The sequence below is a fragment of the Dendrobates tinctorius genome, unplaced genomic scaffold, assembly GCF_039654945.1.
Source record: "Dendrobates tinctorius isolate UK_male_01 unplaced genomic scaffold, ASM3965494v1 ptg000196l, whole genome shotgun sequence".
In the NCBI taxonomy this organism is placed as follows: domain Eukaryota; kingdom Metazoa; phylum Chordata; class Amphibia; order Anura; family Dendrobatidae; genus Dendrobates; species Dendrobates tinctorius.
The window spans coordinates 23113921-23135957 of NW_027361863.1; the positions used below are offsets into that span (position 1 = coordinate 23113921).

At 46.4% G+C, this 22037-nt stretch overlaps 1 protein-coding gene across 4 annotated transcripts in view; it reads right to left on the bottom strand.

The window, feature by feature from the left end:
* Nucleotides 1-14712, bottom strand: part of LOC141056316 (uncharacterized) — a 66644-nt gene extending 51932 nt beyond the window's left edge. Inside the window, exons 1-2 of one of the 4 annotated variants that reach the window (XM_073553062.1) lie at nt 14695-14712; nt 5612-5722 (exon numbers count right to left, since the gene is read on the bottom strand). Coding sequence is in view for 1 of the 4 variants with exons in the window: in XM_073553059.1 (XP_073409160.1) it covers nt 4502-4514 (13 nt within the window). In the remaining 3 variants the exon portion in view is untranslated. Of the gene's footprint in view, nt 1-4501; nt 4530-5099; nt 5465-5611; nt 5723-5824; nt 5948-14694 lie in introns of those variants that run through there. The other 3 variants (XM_073553060.1, XM_073553061.1, XM_073553059.1) reach the window with 3 other exon arrangements.
* Nucleotides 14713-22037: the final 7325 nt, after the last annotated feature.

Below are 22037 nucleotides of genomic sequence, written 5' to 3' on the forward strand. Positions count from 1 at the left end.
GCTCCAGTTTTGAGGGAAGCTCCCGTGACGTGAGCGCGGTTCGTAGATGGTTAGCTATGACAGCCGAGGATCGCTTGAAGATCTACGTGCCTAGCATTACAGAGCGCTCTTAAAACCTTGCCTGTGTCTGGGCTTCATATCGGGACCGTGATTTTTGCTATATGCAGCAATTCTGTGGTATTGCTGTATATAGCCCAAGTGATCAGACCGTTGTAGCATTAAGTCCCCAAAGGGGGCTAACAAGTACGATGAAAAGTATAAAAAAAAAAAAAAAAAAAGTTTACCTCCCTTTTCCTCCTCCTTAAAAAAATAAAAATAACCTACATATGTGGTATCGCCACATTCAGAAATGTCCGACAAACTATAAAAATAATTAGCCCAATCGGTAAACACAGTAAATGGAATAAAAAGAACGCCAAAATTATGTTTTTTTTGATTACTGCAATATCATAAAAAATGCTGCCACAAACGATCAAAAAGTCACATCTATACCAAAATGGCATCAATCAAAACGTTGTCACGCCCCGCAAATATGAAAACGTTACAGTGCTCGGAAAATGGCAACAACGCCAAAAACAAACAAAAAAAATTTCACCACTAAAATAATAAATAAAACTGGACAATATGAGCAGAATCATATTGTGAGATCAATTTTACCAATGTGCACCCTATAAACACTTCCCAAGAAACAATGTGAGAATTACGTTTTTTTTCATAATTTCTTTGTACTTGGATTTTTGGGGCAGCGTTGAGGACTAGTGTGTGACTAGTGTGTGACATTGTAAAAAATTATGCATCTCTTCTCTAGAAAAAAAAAAAAAAAAAAACACAAAAAAAAACAAACAACCCAAAACATTAAAAAAGGCCTAAATCTCTCTCCTGTCCCGATAGTGTAGGTAAGGCTCTATTCATATCACATCCGAGTCCCCTATTTAGGGTCTAGAGCATTTCCCCATTATTTACCTCCAACGTAGGACTCCAATAAACACCACCAGGTTGGTAGAGTCTTAGGCTATGTTCACATGTTGCATTTTTGCTGTGTTTTTTTCCAGCAGGCAAAACCTGCTCGCTTGGCAGTAAAGAAGATGCTTACAAAAAGCAAGTTTTGCTGCGTTTTTTTTTTTGCAGGGCATTTGCTGCATTTTTGTTGTCTCTTGTGCACGCTGATAAAGTTTAGTGACCCCCAAAAAATCATGATGTGAATTCCTTAAGGTTTTTGCACCAAAAAGCAGAAAAACCTGATACTCATTGCTTTCTAACGCAGCAAAAAAAGAAAAAACCGCAGGTAAGTGCGAACTATGGGGGAGAAAACGCTGAAAGAAGTGACATGCTGCAGTTTTAAAAAAAAACGCAACAGTTTTCCAATTCGGTCAGGGAAAAAAAAAAAAATCCAATTTGTGTGCATGAGATTTCTGAAATCTCATAGCTTTTGCTGGTACTGTAAAACGCAGCTGAACATTTGTATAAAAAAAAGTAGCAAAAACGCAACATGTGAACATAGCCTTATGGATACTTCTGGTAGGTGCACCGGGAACTTCGACAGCCCAGCATTAGTAAAATGTAATGTGAACACTAGCCTAAATTGTATCAGCTTGGAATCCAGAGTAACAAACCCTCAGCTTTGACGTTAGATCTGCTTTCAGCGTACGGATTTAAACAGAAAAAAATCCCATTCACTGACAGCAAGCAGAAAGATAGAAAACTCAGCAGCTGCAGATCAAAAGTTTTCTGTTAACCCCGGAGTAGGCTAATTAAACCCTGTTCTAGTATCAGGGAGTATCGTGAAGGTAAAATTAGCCCAAACTCCTCCCAGGCGAGGCGCTCACACCCTGCGCCTGTGTTCTGTGAATGCTTACCTGCATGAAGAGCATCCAGAACAAGTGGAGGGCGGACAAGTGACCCAGTAACCATTTCTGGAGAAAATCATTTCTAATTATGAGAGGCGCGGCTGCAGCCACACGATCCGTCAAGGATATATGCGAGATGTAATAAGGGTTCATTTACAGGAGTTGGTTTACATCACATTTTTTTTTTTTTAACTCGGAAAATATTTTGTAAAAAAGAAAAAAAAAAAAAAATTACAAAATTACAAAATCACAATGATCAGACAGCAAAAAAAACCCGATTCCCCATAGGGCCTCACTCAGACGTCCACATTTCACGAACTTGCGTATTTCACAGATAAAACACGATCCCATCATCTTTTAGGGGGTTATTCACACCTGTTGCTTTTTTTTGTTGTTTTTTTTATTTATTTGCAGATAGACTGTCCACAAAATAGAGAACAAAGACAAGTCGGCCTTTTTTTTGTTCAAGTCATGAATCAAAGTCACCCAGTCAATTCAATAAGGCTGAGAAAAAAAACCCCAAAACCCCTAGACACCAACCGCGTGTCGTGCGTGCGCTGTGCGGACATTTTTTTTACTGCTTAACGGTTGTAGAAATTTGGAATTTGTTTTTCTGCTTAATAAAAAATTCGGACACTACCCTAATGGCAAAAAAAGACATGTGACTCGGAAATAGGTAAAAAGCATCCATAAAAGATAAAAAAAAAAAGTTAAAAAAAAAAAAAAGAAAAAGGGACGTCTGAACGAGGCCTTAGGCTGGGGCTCCGCTGGGCATGCGATGTGTTGCAATGCAGTTGTGAAATAGGACACCCGCCATGATGGTAAGGGTATTTGTTTTGTTGATGGGCGAGTACATATCTACAATATGCACAGGTTACTGGCCCGTATTTATATATGGCCGTCTGAAAAGATGGACAACCAAACGAAGTCGGTCTGTTCTAGACAAGTGGTCGGAAACCCTTTGGATTGAGACTACAATTCTGTGGGGGTGAAATATGAATATATTAACGAGACGTTGTTCTCCACTTTTGTACGGATAAAGTTTATTGAAACGAACAAGCAAGGCCTGGTGTACACAGCCAGTGCAGGCCGAGTCCTGTGTCGCCCATAGCAACCAATGAGATTTTAGCTTTCATTTCTGCAACTCATTACAAGGAGGGATCCGAATGGTCGTCGTGGGCAGCGACATCTCCATTTTATGTTTATAAACATGGAATATGTCGCTTTTGTTGTAATGTGGAAGGAAGGGCAGCCTGAGGGGTGACACGGACCCTCTGCAGGCTTAACAGGTCACAATTTTAATAAGCTTTATTAAATCAAAAGTGGACCGCTAGGGAGGAGCGAATAGCTGTGGATAAGAGCTTATCCGAATAACTATAGCGGTTACTGAATAGCTGCATCGCTCCGCAGCTGCACGTGTCGCGGCAGTGTGACAGTCACAACACATGCATGGAGAGCCTGTCCGTTGGGCTCGCCATACATGTGTTGTGACAGTGAAATAGCCGCGACCCGTGCAGCTGCGGAGCCGAACAGCTGATCATCGGGAGCGCTGCAGGTATCCGGATTCCCGATGCAGCTATTCAGTAACCGCTATAGTTATTTGGATAAGCCCTTATCCAAAGCTATTCGCGCATCCCTATGGACAGCCCGACATTGCACATCATAATTGTAACATTATTGTGGCACATGGGCGACAGATAAGTCGGCCCCACTCTCAAATATCCTGACAAAGGCCCCCAATCGGTTTCATCCTCCATGGATGACGAAGGCCTAATCCTGCCATTCCCCATTGGGGTACCCAACTGCTATATAATCAGCACTCGCAGAGTCTCGGCCTTCTTGAAATTAGCTATGTACACCCAAACAGCCGAAGGCTGGGGGGTATAGGGGGACAGAAGGGAGAAGCGTTGAGTTGGCCAAAAAAAATAATAAAAAAAATGAGGGGGTGGGGGTAACGTCTCAAGGATAAGTAGACTTTTGTGCAAATTGTTCTGCGCACGTAGAGGCCTGGTCTCTTACGACCTGAGTGTCGGGATCACACGTGTGAGAAATACGGCTCCGCTCCTGAGTGCCGGCGGAATTCCCCGGTATTAACATGGGAGGCTCGGCCGTATTTCTCGCATGTGTAATCCCGGCCTTAGCCTCATAGAAATATATGAACTGGTGGAGAAAGCAGAGGCCAGTCCACGTATTGTGTTCCCAGATCGGACCGAAATCCACGGACGTCTGAATGGGGTCTAAGGATAGGCACTACCAACACTGAAGACATGCACATGCCCGGAAATTCTAGTTGGGTTCCCTGAAACTCTGGCAATGTTTCGGCCACACAGGGCCTTTATCAAGCCAAGAAAAAAAAAAAAGTGCAAGATGTTGGCTGGATAAAGGCCCTGTGTGGCCGAAACTTTGCTATGTTTCCTGTATGTACACTGGTGCCAATAAAAAATCCTTTTGGAAGAAGAATACACGGTGCCTTGGATCTTTGGAATACGTGTAGTTTTTACAACCCGGTGGAGGAGCTGTACTAAGTTTGCAAGGGACACGGAATAGTGCATGGGATATACCCTGTATAGACACCATTTTGAATAATATGTCAGCTTCAACACAATGATAAGATTGGACCCTCTTCCACCACTCTCCATCATGGAGGCACCTACTAGTCATCAGCATCCTGGTGCAATGATATCATAGCATTGCCACAGCCCGTTCTGTGTGCGATGGAGGAGAAAGCTCAGATTAGGTGACAGGCTGTCAATACTTTTTAAAAGGCGGGGTGGGTACTTTTTTTTTTTTTTTTTAAGTGGTTGTCTGTGCTCAGAACATAATGCTGAAGGCACTCTATGTGACTGCAGAATCATGACAGCGTGTAGGGTGCACGCACACTGTCACTGCATTGTCGGCAATAAGCGGGCGGCCACACGATCAACATATGTGATTTTTATACGCGTTTGGCTTTTCTCCATAGAAGTAAAATCAGCGAGACGAGTCGGCGCATGACCACAAGGAGTAAGGGGTCATTATTACTTTTGGACTGGGCATTACTGTAAGAGGGGGCATCACTCTCGGGATTGCTTGTCATGCGCCTCTAATCTGCAGACGGGCACGATATATCGCCACGGCCTAAACATACATATTGGATGAATAAATAAGACGTTTCCTCCCTCCAGATATAGGTTCACATGCGTCCTACCCCGTCTGGACGAGCAGGATTCCCCCCGTATGACTCGGAAAGCGAAGTCAGTCAAGTTCACCCACCTGATCAATGGTCACGGAGGTCCACGCAGCTGTGGTCACCAGCAAAACTACCCGCGCTAGACATTAACCCGTTCCTGTATCCCTCCTTCCGGGCATTAATCGATAAATGCCATTATTGACGACCTGAGCTTTTTTTTCCTAATCTCCGGTGTGGCTTGTGGAATCTGACCCCTCCGTAGTCCTGACCATTCCGAGCGTCCAGTTAAACATTACCCCAAAGTTACAGATCAGCTACAGATGTCATCGCCTCTAATTGGACTTTACGAGTCATCGACTCATTGTACCCCCCGGGGCTTTTCAGGCCTCGTGAACTTGAAGCCATGTTCTACCACTTTACGGTACAGACCACAGGGGTCCTCATCCTGCGACTGGACAGCTGTCGCGACACTACAACGCCAAACATGCCCTAGAGCAGGTTCGAGACCGCCGGTGTGCACAGGGAGAGCAAAGGTTACTCCATAACAGACAGGGAGGGACAGAAAGAGCAAAAGTAACGCAAAGTATTATCTCACCTGTGCACGGCGGAGATTTCCCAGGGGGGTCCACGGCAGCGAATCGGGCCCCCCCTAGACGATCAGGATGTGACAGTCGCACTGTGGTCCCACCAGGAATATAGGTATTTCCTGTAATGGAGAGGAGAGCAGGCAGGTGAGACAGCAGCAGTATGTCAGGGACATCAGAGAGGGAGAGACCGGTGGGGGAAGGGAGGCACAGGTGAGACACACCTACAAAAGCATGGACGTCAGTGGCAACAGACAGGCAGGGACAGGCAGAGAGATAGCATTACATGTGGCAGAGACAGCCCAGCAGAGCGTACAAGCAGGCGAGACACGTACAACACCTGGAGAAAAAAAAAAAAGAAGAATTGCTGCGTCTTTAAGAGAATTAAACACCATTTATCGCCTCTTTAAATTAGATTTACAGTGAACGTAAATCGTGGCGTCGCCTCTTCTGCAAAGTTATTAAAAGTTCTACTCATACTTTATATATAAGTCCAGAAAGTAGACAGGCAACCAACATGACTGCTCCCCCCCTGGAGGCACAGGGCCCGATCCATTATTGCGTTTTTGGTTCTTTTTTTTATTCTTTTCTTTTGAATTTATGCCAAACTCGTCCTTTAATTTCTGCCTTTTTGGAAGTCTATTTTCTGTGTTCCCCTGTTGTTGTTTTTTTTAATGTTTGCCAATGAGGGAGGGAGTTTTATTTTGCAGACGAGTCATTCCGACAGATTTTAAAAAGTTGCAAAATTTTTGCGAAAATATAATCCGATCCCCCAATGGAGTGATTTTTAAAAGATATTTTTTGCAACATTTTAGCATAAGAGGACAAAGAATGGAATGAAGGCAAAAAAGAGCCTTTTTGATTTTGCCCAGTAGCCCTGATCTGCGTGTGCTCGGTGTCTGCGGCAGACGCCACGTCCCTCGCTTCCATATCACTACATAATGAAGGACTCTTGTAAACTTGGCACACAAACGGTTAACATATTTGGTTCCTCTGATTTATTTTACTGATTATTAGAAAGTATCAGGGAATTGATTTGTTTGAGCTGAGACCTGATGTCAGCAAACTTAAAGGGAATGTATTAGACTGGCAAACATGGCCACTTTGTTCTCAGAACAGAACCACATCTGGATATCACCAAGCTGCACTGGTGCACAAGGCCAATTGTCAAAAGTGGCGATGATTTGGGAAGAAAGGAGGATCTGTGGATGCCTGCACTGTTATGGGGGATCTGTGGATGAAGCACTGTTATGGGGATCTGTGGATGAAGCACTGTTATGGGGGATCTGTGGATGAAGCACTATTATGGGGGGATCTGTGGATGACTGCACTGTTATGGGGGATCTGTGGATGACTGCACTGTTATGGGGGATCTGTAGATGATGCACTGTTATGGGGGATCTGTGGCTGATACGCTGTTATGGGGGATCTGTGGATGACTGCACTGTTATGGGGGATCTGTGGATGACTGCACTGTTATGGGGGATCTGTGGATGAAGCACTGTTATGGGGGATCTGTGGCTGATACGCTGTTATGGGGGATCTGTGGATGACTGCACTGTTATTTGGGATCTGTGGATGACGCGCTGTTATGGGGATCTGTGGATGACACACTTTTATGTGGGATCTGTGGATGACGCACTGTTATGGGGGATCTGTGGATGAAGCACTGTTATGGAGGATCTGTGGATGAAGCACTGTTATGGGGATCTGTGGATGAAGCACTGTTATGGGGGGATCTGTGGATGACTGCACTGTTATGGGGGATCTGTGGATGACTGCACTGTTATGGGGGATCTGTGGATGAAGCACTGTTATGGGGGCTCTGCGGGTGATGCACTGTTATGGGGGATCTGCGGATGATGCACTGTTATGGGTTATCTGTGGATGTCGCACTGTTGTGGGGGATCTGCGGGTGATACATTGTTATGGAGGATTTGTGGCTGATGCGCTGTTGTGGGGGATCTGCGGCTGACGCGCTGCTGTGGGGGAGCTACGGATGAAGCGCTGTTATGGGGGATCTGCGAATGACGCACTTATGGGGGGATTTGTGAACGACGCACTGTTATGGGGATCTGTGGATGATGCACTGTTATGGGGGATCTGTGGATGATGTGCTGTTATGGGGGACCTGCGGATGATGCACTGTTATGGGGGGATTTGCGAATGACACACTGTTATGGGGATCTGTGGATGATGCGCTGTTATGGGGGATCTGTGGATGATGCGCTGCTATGGGGGATCTGTGGATGACGCGCTGTTGTGGGGGATCTGTGGATGAAGTCCTGTTGTGGGGGATCTGCGGGTGATGCATTGTTGTGGGGGATCTGCGGGTAACGCACTGTTATGGGGGATCTGTGGATGATGCGCTGTTGTGGGGGATCTGCGGCTGATGCACTGTTGTGGGGGATCTGTGGATGACGCACTGTTATGGGGGATCTGTGGATGAAGCACTGTTATGGGGGATCTGTGGATGAAGCACTATTATGGGGGATCTGTGGATGACTGCACTGTTATGGGGGATCTGTGGATGACTGCACTGTTATGGGGGATCTGTAGATGACGCACTGTTATGGGGGATCTGTGGATGACTGCACTGTTATGGGGGATCTGTGGATGAAGCACTGTTATGGGGGATCTGTGGCTGATACGCTGTTATGGGGGATCTGTGGATGACTGCACTGTTATTTGGGATCTGTGGATGACGCGCTGTTATGGGGATCTGTGGGTGATCTGTGGATGACACACTTTTATGTGGGATCTGTGGATGACGCACTGTTATGGGGGATCTGTGGATGAAGCACTGTTATGGAGGAACTGTGGATGAAGCACTGTTATGGGGATCTGTGGATGAAGCACTGTTATGGGGGATCTGTGGATGACTGCACTGTTATGAGGGATCTGTGGATGACTGCACTGTTATGGGGGATCTGTGGATGAAGCACTGTTATGGGGGCTCTGCGGGTGATGCACTGTTATGGGGGGATCTGTGGATGATGCACTGTTATGGGTTATCTGTGGATGTCGCACTGTTGTGGGGGATCTGCGGGTGATGCATTGTTATGGAGGATTTGTGGCTGATGCGCTGTTGTGGGGGATCTGCAGCTGACGCGCTGCTGTGGGGGAGCTACGGATGAAGCGCTGTTATGGGGGATCTGCGAATGACGCACTTATGGGGGGATTTGTGAACGACGCACTGTTATGGGGATCTGTGGATGATGCACTGTTATGGGGGATCTGTGGATGATGTGCTGTTATGGGGGACCTGCGGATGACGCACTGTTATGGGGGGATTTGCGAATGACACACTGTTATGGGGATCTGTGGATGATGCGCTGTTATGGGGGATCTGTGGATGATGTGCTGCTATGGGGGATCTGTGGATGACACGCTGTTGTGGGGGATCTGTGGATGAAGTCCTGTTATGGGGGATCTGTGAATGTCGCACTGTTGTGGGGGATCTGCGGGTGATGCATTGTTGTGGGGGATCTGTGGGTGACGCACTGTTATGGGGGATCTGTGGATGATGCGCTGTTGTGGGGGATCTGCGGATGATGCACTGTTGTGGAGGATCTGCGGATGATGCACTGTTGTGGGGGATCTGCGGGTGATGCATTGTTGTGGGGGATCTGTGGGTGATGCACTGTTATGGGGATCTGTGGATGATGCACTGTTATGGGGGATCTGTGGATGATGCACTGTTATGGGGGATCTGCGGTGAATGCATTGTTGTGGGAGATCTGTGGATGATGCACTGTTGTGGGAGATCTGTGGGTGACGCACTTATGGGGGATCTGTGGGTGACGCACTGTTATGGGGGATCTGCGGTGAATGCATTGTTGTGGGGGATCTGTGGATGATGCACTGTTGTGGGGGATCTGTGGGTGCCGCACTGTTATGGGGGATCTGTGGGTGACGCACTGTTATGGGGGATCTGCGGTGAATGCATTGTTATGGGGGATCTGTGGGTGACGCACTGTTATGGGGGATCTGTGGGTGACGCACTGTTATGGGGGATCTGCGGTGAATGCATTGTTATGGGGGATGTGTGGGTGATGCACTGTTATGGGGGATCTGTGGGTGATGCACTGTTATGGGGGATCTGTGGATGATGCTCTGTTATGGGGAGTCTGTGGAGGATGCGCTGATATGGGGGATCTGCGGTGAATGCACTTTTATGGGGGATCTGCGGGTGACGCACTGTTATGGGGGATCTGTGGATGACACGCTGTTATGGGGATCTGTGGGTGAAGCACTATTATGGGGGGATCTGTGGATGACTGCACTGTTATGGGGGATCTGTGGATGACTGCACTGTTATGGGGGATCTGTAGATGATGCACTGTTATGGGGGATCTGTAGATGATGCACTGTTATGGGGGATCTGTGGATGACTGCACTGTTATGGGGGATCTGTGGATGACTGCACTGTTATGGGGGATCTGTGGATGAAGCACTGTTATGGGGGATCTGTGGCTGATACGCTGTTATGGGGGATCTGTGGATGACTGCACTGTTATTTGGGATCTGTGGATGACGCGCTGTTATGGGGATCTGTGGATGACACACTTTTATGTGGGATCTGTGGATGACGCACTGTTATGGGGGATCTGTGGATGAAGCACTGTTATGGAGGATCTGTGGATGAAGCACTGTTATGGGGATCTGTGGATGAAGCACTGTTATGGGGGGATCTGTGGATGACTGCACTGTTATGGGGGATCTGTGGATGACTGCACTGTTATGGGGGATCTGTGGATGAAGCACTGTTATGGGGGCTCTGCGGGTGATGCACTGTTATGGGGGATCTGTGGATGATGCACTGTTATGGGTTATCTGTGGATGTCGCACTGTTGTGGGGGATCTGCGGGTGATACATTGTTATGGAGGATTTGTGGCTGATGCGCTGTTGTGGGGGATCTGCGGCTGACGCGCTGCTGTGGGGGAGCTACGGATGAAGCGCTGTTATGGGGGATCTGCGAATGACGCACTTATGGGGGGATTTGTGAACGACGCACTGTTATGGGGATCTGTGGATGATGCACTGTTATGGGGGATCTGTGGATGATGTGCTGTTATGGGGGACCTGCGGATGATGCACTGTTATGGGGGGATTTGCGAATGACACACTGTTATGGGGATCTGTGGATGATGCGCTGTTATGGGGGATCTGTGGATGATGCGCTGCTATGGGGGATCTGTGGATGACGCGCTGTTGTGGGGGATCTGTGGATGAAGTCCTGTTGTGGGGGATCTGCGGGTGATGCATTGTTGTGGGGGATCTGCGGGTAACGCACTGTTATGGGGGATCTGTGGATGATGCGCTGTTGTGGGGGATCTGCGGCTGATGCACTGTTGTGGGGGATCTGTGGATGACGCACTGTTATGGGGGATCTGTGGATGAAGCACTGTTATGGGGGATCTGTGGATGAAGCACTATTATGGGGGATCTGTGGATGACTGCACTGTTATGGGGGATCTGTGGATGACTGCACTGTTATGGGGGATCTGTAGATGACGCACTGTTATGGGGGATCTGTGGATGACTGCACTGTTATGGGGGATCTGTGGATGAAGCACTGTTATGGGGGATCTGTGGCTGATACGCTGTTATGGGGGATCTGTGGATGACTGCACTGTTATTTGGGATCTGTGGATGACGCGCTGTTATGGGGATCTGTGGGTGATCTGTGGATGACACACTTTTATGTGGGATCTGTGGATGACGCACTGTTATGGGGGATCTGTGGATGAAGCACTGTTATGGAGGAACTGTGGATGAAGCACTGTTATGGGGATCTGTGGATGAAGCACTGTTATGGGGGATCTGTGGATGACTGCACTGTTATGAGGGATCTGTGGATGACTGCACTGTTATGGGGGATCTGTGGATGAAGCACTGTTATGGGGGCTCTGCGGGTGATGCACTGTTATGGGGGGATCTGTGGATGATGCACTGTTATGGGTTATCTGTGGATGTCGCACTGTTGTGGGGGATCTGCGGGTGATGCATTGTTATGGAGGATTTGTGGCTGATGCGCTGTTGTGGGGGATCTGCAGCTGACGCGCTGCTGTGGGGGAGCTACGGATGAAGCGCTGTTATGGGGGATCTGCGAATGACGCACTTATGGGGGGATTTGTGAACGACGCACTGTTATGGGGATCTGTGGATGATGCACTGTTATGGGGGATCTGTGGATGATGTGCTGTTATGGGGGACCTGCGGATGACGCACTGTTATGGGGGGATTTGCGAATGACACACTGTTATGGGGATCTGTGGATGATGCGCTGTTATGGGGGATCTGTGGATGATGTGCTGCTATGGGGGATCTGTGGATGACACGCTGTTGTGGGGGATCTGTGGATGAAGTCCTGTTATGGGGGATCTGTGAATGTCGCACTGTTGTGGGGGATCTGCGGGTGATGCATTGTTGTGGGGGATCTGTGGGTGACGCACTGTTATGGGGGATCTGTGGATGATGCGCTGTTGTGGGGGATCTGCGGATGATGCACTGTTGTGGAGGATCTGCGGATGATGCACTGTTGTGGGGGATCTGCGGGTGATGCATTGTTGTGGGGGATCTGTGGGTGATGCACTGTTATGGGGATCTGTGGATGATGCACTGTTATGGGGGATCTGTGGATGATGCACTGTTATGGGGGATCTGCGGTGAATGCATTGTTGTGGGAGATCTGTGGATGATGCACTGTTGTGGGAGATCTGTGGGTGACGCACTTATGGGGGATCTGTGGGTGACGCACTGTTATGGGGGATCTGCGGTGAATGCATTGTTGTGGGGGATCTGTGGATGATGCACTGTTGTGGGGGATCTGTGGGTGCCGCACTGTTATGGGGGATCTGTGGGTGACGCACTGTTATGGGGGATCTGCGGTGAATGCATTGTTATGGGGGATCTGTGGGTGACGCACTGTTATGGGGGATCTGTGGGTGACGCACTGTTATGGGGGATCTGCGGTGAATGCATTGTTATGGGGGATGTGTGGGTGATGCACTGTTATGGGGGATCTGTGGGTGATGCACTGTTATGGGGGATCTGTGGATGATGCTCTGTTATGGGGAGTCTGTGGAGGATGCGCTGATATGGGGGATCTGCGGTGAATGCACTTTTATGGGGGATCTGCGGGTGACGCACTGTTATGGGGGATCTGTGGATGACACGCTGTTATGGGGATCTGTGGGTGACACGCTGTTATGGGGGATCTGTGGGTGACGCACTGTTGTGGGGCATCTGTGGGTGACGCACTGTTATGGGGATCTGTGGGTGACGCACTGTTATGGGGGATCTGTGGGTGATGCGCTGTTATGGGGGATCTGTGGGTGACGCACTGTTATGGGGGATCTGCGGGTGACGCATTGTTGTGGGGCATCTGTGGTTGACGTACTGTTATGGGGATCTGTGGGTGACGCACTGTTATGGGGGATCTGTGGATGACGCGCTGTTATGGGGGATCTGTGGGTGACGCACTGTTATGGGGGATCTGTGGGTGACGCGCTGTTATGGGGGATCTGTGGGTGACGCACTGTTGTGGGGCATCTGTGGGTGACGCACTGTTATGGGGATCTGTGGGTGACGCACTGTTATGGGGATCTGTGGGTGACGCACTGTTATGGTGGATCTGTGGGTGATGCGCTGTTATGGGGGATCTGTGGGTGATGCGCTGTTATGGGGGATCTGTGGGTGACGCGCTGTTATGGGGATCTGTGGATGACGCGCTGTTATGGGGATCTGTGGGTGACGCGCTGTTATGGGGGATCTGTTGGTGACACGCTGTTATGGGGGATCTGTGGGTGACGCGCTGTTATGGGGATCTGTGGATGACGCGCTGTTATGGGGATCTGTGGATGACGCGCTGTTATGGGGATCTGTGGGTGACACGCTGTTATGGGGGATCTGTGGGTGACGCACTGTTATGGGGATCTGTGGATGACGCGCTGTTATGGGGATCTGTGGGTGACACGCTGTTATGGGGGATCTGTGGGTGACGCACTGTTATGGGGATCTGTGGGTGACGCACTGTTATGGGGAGTCTGTGGAGGATGCGCTGATATGGGGGATCTGCGGTGAATGCATTGTTGTGGGGGATCTGTGGATGATGCGCTGTTATGGGGGATCTGTGGGTGACGCACTGTTATGTGGTTGAGACTGTTACTTGATGTAACATGGCCATTTCCAGCCTTTTACAATTTTTCTTTTTTTTTTTTATGCGCTGGAAACATGAAGGAGAAATGTCATTGTGCTTTTTCCATCAGTGCAAATATTTATTATACAGAAGGATTTTCCTAAACGCCTTTTGAGGGATGAAAAGGGGTTTTGAAAAAAAAGCAAAAATAATCTCTTCTCTCTTCCCTCGCCGGCGTGAATTCTTTTCCATGCAGCAATGCTGCGGTTTTCTATCCCCCATCACTGGACACGTGATCTCACACATACCATGCCACAATAATCCACTGTGGAGGTTACATTGTGCGGACACGATGTGACTAATATCCGAACGGTGGTTTGCACGCTGCTTTTTTTTTTTTTTTTTTTACATTTCCTGATATTTTTTTCTACCCCCTTCTGTATCCTCCTTGAAATCACAACAAGGATGCCAATACATCACACGGCGGTAATGCACCGCTTCCAGTATTTGATAGTGCATCTTAAAAATGGCGCAAAACTCAATATATAATGCTGAATTTTTCTGAATAAACTGTTATGTGTGCACATGAGAAATAGCTTTGTTTTAGGCTATTTTATGATTTTTAGCCGGCATTTTCACACGTTTTTACCCTTCTGGCTATTTTTGTAATTTTTAATTGTCTCTGCACTATCAGATAGAGATTAACCGCTTATGATGCCTCCAATACACAGAACACATAGATATAAGGGATTTCAGCTCTCCTGTCTCTTTGTAGCACAAGTTCAGAAGTTGTAGCAGAATCAAGGACATTGTACAGCTGTACTAAACAGTGTAGCTGTAAATCCAGCTCTGGGAGAGCTAAAACACTTGCAGCAGCATGCAGGACAACATACAGTATTACTGAGCAGAGTAGATGTGAATCCAGCACTAGAGCGAGATGAATTACTTACTAAAAAAGCACCCGTCTGCAGGACATTATACATCCATAGTAATCAGTTTGTCTGTGAATCCATCTGAAGAGAGATAAAACACTTACTGGAAAAAAGCAGCAGAGGTTTGTGTGTTATTTCTGCCTCCCTCCCTATCAAGTTCTCACTCAGCTCCTCCTTCCTCCATTGACTCCAGTTGGTAGTTGTGATCCCTCCCTAGCAGTCTGTATTAAGCAAGATGGATTTTAGCAGTCTTTCAGAGTGAGTGACGATTTTAGGAGCAAGGGCAGGTGAAGAAGTGGCTCATAAGTGGAGAAAGAAGCATATTTATGTGATAAGATATATTACAAAATTTCATGAAAAACTAAATACATGAAAAACATCAAATTATAAAAAAAACAAAAAAAAAACCAATTGCCTGTTATATCAAGGTTTGGGAAGAAGATAATTAAATTTTGTAATAAAATCTTTTGGGAATTTAATTTGTAGCTTATATAAAAGGGACTAATAAATTATCATATACAGTCATGGCTGAAAGTGTTGGCATCCTTGAAATTGGAACAACGCAAAACAAAAAAACAGAGAAGAAAGGCAAGTTCATATTGATATAATTTCCCACAAAACCCCCAAGACGGCTGTATAAAATTGTTGGCACCTTTCAAAAATTCCAGTATGTGATGCTCGTTCAAACTAACCTGTGGCAAGTAACAGGTGTGGGCAATATGAAAATCGCACCTGAAACCAGATAAAAAGAGAAGTTGACTCAGTCCTTGCATGTGTGTCTGTGTGTGCCACACTAGGGGCACGGAGAACAGAAAGAGGAGAAGAGAACTGTCCGCGGAATTGAGAACCAACATTTTTGAAAACCATCAACAATTTCGAGGTTACAAGTCTATCTGAAGAGACCTCCCATGCTTCCTTGCCCACAGTGCACAACATAATCAAGAAGTTTACAGCCCATGGCACTGTAGCTAATCTCCATGGATGTAGACGACAGAGAAAAATTGATGGAAGGATAGCCCAGATGGTGGATAAACAGCCTGAATCACATTCCAAAGAAATTCAAGTTGCCCTGCAGGCTCAGGGTACATCAGTGTCAGCGCGAACTCGACAATTGAATAAAATTAAACGCTATGGCAGGAGATCCAGGAGGACACCTCTGCGGACACAAAGACATAAAAAACTAGATTGCAGTGACCCAAAATGTGCGTGAATAAGACAAAATCCTTCTGGGAAAGCTTCTTGTGGACAGATGAGACCAAGATAGAGCTTTTTGGTAAAGCACATCATTCTACTGTTTACTGAAAACGGAATGAGGCCTACAAAGAAAATAACACAGTACCTACAGTCAGATATGGTGGAGGGTCCCAGATGTTTTGGGTTGTTTTACTGCTTCTGAAACTGGATGCCTTGAGTGAGTGCAAGGCATCATGAAATCTGAAGATTAACAAAGGATTGTGGATGGTTATAGGAAGAGATTGATTGCAGTTAGTTATTTCAAAAGGTGCAGCCAAATATGAAGTTGAGGGTGCCAACAATTTTGTCCGGCTCATTTTGGGGTTTATGTGAAATTTTGTCCAATTTGCCTTTTTTTTTTTTTTTAGGTTGTTCTAATACACACAAAGGAAATAAACCTGTGCATAACAAAACGCGTGGAATTGTAATAATTTTCCGGAAAAATTTCAAGGGTGCCAACACTTTCGTCCACGACTGTATAAAACATATACAAAATGTAATACACAAGTGACCGTACAATAGAAGGCCGGCGTGTACTCCAGCTGCGGGCGACGAGATATAAGGGCTTTTCCTGTCAAGACTTAAGAAGGAAACAGAATAAAGAGCGCAGCGCCCGTCACCACTACCACTGCACATACAGAACGCCTCTCCGCAGCGCCACGGTCTATGTTCTCGTCCGGCGTAAACAGACATCACACACGGGTAACGACGGGTCACAATATTTCTCCTTCTTTACTTACAGTCGCGAGGGAAGACATTGCAAATATGTGAGACATTTCCCTTTGAGAAGTGACCGCTTTCCAGGCTGCTCGGCAGGTTTTTAGGATAGTCGGCTCAGAAACAGCGCCACCTCGTGGAAACCACCAGCAAGTGCAAGCATCAGTAATATCCAGTGCATGTGGAAGCTCCACCTTCTGCTCGCAATGTCACCACTGGCGATATTCCGCATCACTACCTTTCCTTTAAGGGGGAAAAATTCTGATGTGATTTTCAAGAGGAATCCGTGTGTGGTTTGAGATTCTTTTACTAGGCGTCTTTACTGCTGTTTTTTATGCTAATTTTCAGCTGCTTTTGACAGTACCAGCAAAGCCTATGAGATTTCAGAAATTTCCTGCACACTCGGTTTTTTTTTTTTTTTTTGGCATCAGGATTTTGTCCTTTGCACGGTTTTCTGGACATAGAGCGCGTCACTTCTTTCAGCGTTTTTCACCTATTGACTTGAATGGGTGTTGGAAAAAAAAAGCTGAAAAAAATGCAGCAAAAGCGCAGGTATCATTTATCGCAGCGTTTTTTATGCAAAAACCCTCTTTCTTTGGAATAGGACTTTTTTTTTTCAACACTAAGCTTTATCAGCATGTACAAGAGATAAATCTAGCATGCCAAATCCGACAGCAAAAAAAAAAAAAACCCGCAAGAAAAACAAAAAAAAATTTTTTTTTCTGCAGCCTCTATTCTGCCAAGAGATCAGGTTTTGCTTCCAGAAAAAAAGCTGAAAAAAAAACGCCTGGTGTGAACTTACCCTCTTAATACACTTCTTTTTTATTTCTAAGTGAAGCCACATTATTCTAGCTGTAAAAAAAAAAAACCTGCACTTTAGGGTGTGTGCACACGGTGCGGATTCTTCTGCAGTTCTGCATCAGATTTGGCCCTGCAGAACTGCAAGTGATGTACAGTACCATTTAAGGCTATGTAAAACAAAAAACACTGTGCACATGATGCAGATTTTTCCGTGCAGAGTTGGTGCGGATTTAGGCTATGTGCACAGGGTGCGGATTCTGCTGCGGACCCGCAGGACCAGAAACGCTGCAGATCCGCAGCAAAATCCGCGGCGTGTGCACACACCCTTATCTTTTGACCTGCCGATTTACCTGCGGATTGTGCAAAATCCGCGGGTGAATCCGCACTGTGTGCACATAGCCTTAAAACTGCAGCATGTCACTTCTTTTGTGCAGTTCTGCTGCAGTTTTACATCTGCTCCATTATAGAAATCCGCAGGTGTAAATTGCAGGGGAAATCTGCACTAAATCTGCACTAAATCTGCAGGTAAAACGCCGGTCATTTTACCTGCAGATTTAGCAAAATCTGCGTGGGAAAATTCCACAGCAGAATCTGCAACGTGTGCACACAGGCTAAGGGTAAGTCCACACGTAGTTTTTAGGGTGTGCGGTTTTGCCCTGCGGTTTCACACCTCATAATGATAAGGTGTGAAACCGCACAAAGAATTGACATGCTGCGGATTGTAACCCGCAGCAAAACTGCGCGGAAAATCTGCAGCATGTGCACAGCGTTTTTTTCCCCCATAGGAAATAAAGGTACTGTACAACGCAGCAGAATCCGCAGCGTGTGCGCATACCCTTAGGCCGTGTGCACACGCTGCGGATTGGTCTGCTGATTTTTTATCTGCGGAACCGCAGGTAAAACTGCAGGTAAAATGACCTGCGGATTGGCCTGCGGTTTTCCCTGTGGTTTATCACCTCTACAATGGAGGAAATGGCAAACCGCTGCAGATTCCGCAGAAAAGAATTGACATGTCATTTCTTTCTGCGGATTCAAAACCACAGCTTTTCCACAGTTAAAAATCTGCAGTGTGTGCACAGAAAATTGTAAATCTCATAGGATAACATGCTGCTGTACACTGTCTGCAGAACTGCTGCAGACCTGCTGCGGCCAAAACCGCAGCAAAAACCGCAGCGTGTGCACATAGCCTTACACCTGCAGATTTCTATAATGGAGCAGGTGGAAAACTGCTGCAGAACTGCACAAAAGAAGTGACATGCTGAAGTTTTAAATCCGCACCAAATCTGCGCGGAAAAATCTGCATCATGTGCACAGCGTTTTTTGTTTTACATAGCCTTAAATAGTACTGTACATCACTTGCAGTTCTGCAGGGCCAAATCTGCTGCAGAACTGCACCAGAATCTGCACCGTGTGCACACACCCTTACCATCAGAATCAATAGGAAAATTATTCAGAGCATTGAAGTGGGTTTTTTTTTTTTGTATGTGGATGTTGGAGCAAAGTATGGGGAAAAAACTGCTTGAAAAACTGCATGAAACTGAAAACCTTGTTAAAGAAACAACTGAACAATAAAAAAAACAACCAGAGATAAAAATAAACACAGCAGGGTTTCTGATATATATTTCTCTAAAAAAAACTCAGATTTTTCCACCTCAAAAAACAGACTCTTTCAGATTTTAGGTGTTTTTTTCCGCACATAATTTTTTGCAGCTTTGTTTACTTATTGTCAAGTTTGGTGCAGATTCCATAAAAACTTTGCATCAAAGAATTGACGTGATGTAGATTCAGACGAAAAACAAAGTCGTTATATTAAAAAAGAACAAAACATTTGTTACTAACTCAAAACAGGCAACAAGCAGCTGTTGACAGATTCTTTTAATCATTCTGAAGAAAGGATCAGAGGAGGACGTGATGAATTGTGCTGATAGGATCAGAGGAGGACGTGATGAATTGTGCTGATAGGATCAGAGGAGGGCGTGATGAATTGAGCTGATAGGATCAGAGGAGGACGTGATGAATTGTGCTGATAGGATCAGAGGAGGACGTGATGAATTGTGCTGATAGGATCAGAGGAGGGCGTGATGAATTGTGCTGATAGGATCAGAGGAGGACGTGATGAATTGTGCTGATAGGATCAGAGGAGGGCGTGATGAATTGTGCTGATAGGATCAGAGGAGGACGTGATGAATTGTGCTGACAGGATCAGAGGAGGACGTGATGAATTGTGCTGATAGGATCAGAGGAGGGCGTGATGAATTGTGCTGATAGGATCAGAGGAGGACGTGATGAATTGTGCTGATAGGATCAGAGGAGGACGTGATGAATTGTGCTGATAGAATCAGAGGAGGGCGTGATGAATTGTGCTGATAGGATCAGAGGAGGGCGTGATGAATTGTGCTGATAGGATCAGAGGAGGGCGTGATGAATTGTGCTGATAGGTCAGAGGCAGATGTGAAGAATCCTACTTCTGATTGTATCACAGGATGAGAAGAATAATTCAGGCCAAAGGATGAGAGAAGGATGTGAAGTATCGTACTGATGAAAAGATCTGAGGAGGATGAGAGAAATTGTTCTGAGCATAAGAGAAAAATGTGAATTCTTTCTGATGAAAGCATGAGAAGGGTGTATGGCATGCCAAGGTAAGGAGACATATACACCGTGCAATGCTCCTCTGGGAAACTTAATATGAAAATTGGCTCTTCAGACAAGAGAGGACTGGCCCTCTATAGCACTGGAAGCCTCAATCCTACAAGTCACTATCGACCCTTGCAATATGACTTAGGATAAAATCCAAATCATAATCTCAATTTGCTTGGTGTTTTGGGTTGTTGCCCCTCATCAGTGCACCGTATGAGAACTGATTTGGCTAGGTGAAAGGCTTTGGACTGAGGTCTAAGGCTGAGTGCACACAGACTTTTTTGCCCAGCAGATTTTTCCGCACAGAATTGAAGAAATCTACAGGTCAAATGACCTGCATTTTTCCTGCGGATTTCTTCCATTTTTAATGCGGTTTTCTTGCAGTTTTCTTGCAGTTTTTCACTGCGGTTTTGGTGACACGGGAGGTGGAAAACCGCACAAAAGAAGTGACATTTTGTACAGCAGGAAAACCGCGCGGTAAAATCCGCAGCATGTGCACAGCGTTTTTTAATTTCCATAGGAAATAATGGTACTGTACAACGCAGCAGAATCCGCACCGTGTGCACATACCCTAAGGGTATGTGCACATGCAGTGAAATCTGCTGCGTTGTACAGTACCTTTATTTACAATAGAAAAAAAAACCCGCTGTGCACATGTTGCGGATTTTTCCGCGCGGTTTTGCTGCGGTTTACAATCCGCAGCATGTCAATTGTTTGGTGCAGAAACGCTGCAGTTTTACACCTCATCCATTATGAGGTGTAAAACCGCAGGGGTAAATCCGCAGGACTTTTGTCCTGCGGATTTACCTGCGTTTTTTTCTCCAAAATCCACACACCCAAAAAACTATGTGTGCCCATAGCCTAAGAGGTAACATTTCTCCTGGTGGAGAGTGACATACCAGATCTGGCATGCCAAGGTGAGGAGGCTCGTTTGCCATGCAATGCTCCTACTCAATCCAGAGCCTCTCACCTAGCCAAATCAGTTCTCATACTTTGCACTGACGATGGGCAATACCCCGAAACACCGTGTCTGCAAACTGAGATTCTGATTTGGTTTTTATGGTCATACTGCAAGGCCCATCAGCAGATTTGGCTTTCAGTACCATCTTTATGCTCATGACACACAACTATACACGTCTTCCCCGACCTTACCCCCGCTGTACTACATAACGCCAGTGACTGTCCGCAGTGACCCTGTTGGAGGAAAAGTTGCAAAATCTCGAAGAGAGGTTAGCTACGTTGAAGATCATTAAGGAAGGTGAAGAGTTCTTGGACAGAGCAGAATTATCTCTTCATGTTACAGAAAGAGAAGAAATTCGAAGTGCACCTGAAGAAACAGAGGAATGGAGACATGTGACCCAGAGAAGCAGGAGGATCAGGAGGCAGTCAGCACCCATACTGCTCAGGAACCAGTACCAGGCTCTCACGCAGGAAAACGAAGAAATACATCAGGATAAGACTTTGCCAACAAACAGCAACCTTGTACGCCTTCAGAGTCCTCCTGGATGGAGAAAGAAAAATGTTGTGAAGAAGAAACGGAGAGTGGTGGTCATGGGGGATTCCCTGTTGAGAGGAACAGAGGCCGCTATCTGCAGACCGGATATAACTTCAAGAGAAATGTGCTGTCTTCCAGGTGCAAAACTTAATGATGTGTCTGACAGGATATCAGGACTCTTCAGACCTACAGATGACTACCCATTCCTGCTACTACATGTGGGGACAAATGACACCGCAAGAAACGACCTGGAAACCATCTGCAGAGACTTTGAAGACTTAGGCAAGAAAGTGAAAGAACTGGGAGCGCAGGTGGTCTTCTCTTCCATCCTCCCAGTGGATGGCCATGGAACAAGGAGGTGGAATAAGATTCTGCAGGTGAACAACTGGCTACGTCGATGGTGCCGTCAGCAACGATTTGGATTTCTGGATCACGGAGTGAACTACTTATACGATGGACTACTTGCTAGAGATGGGGT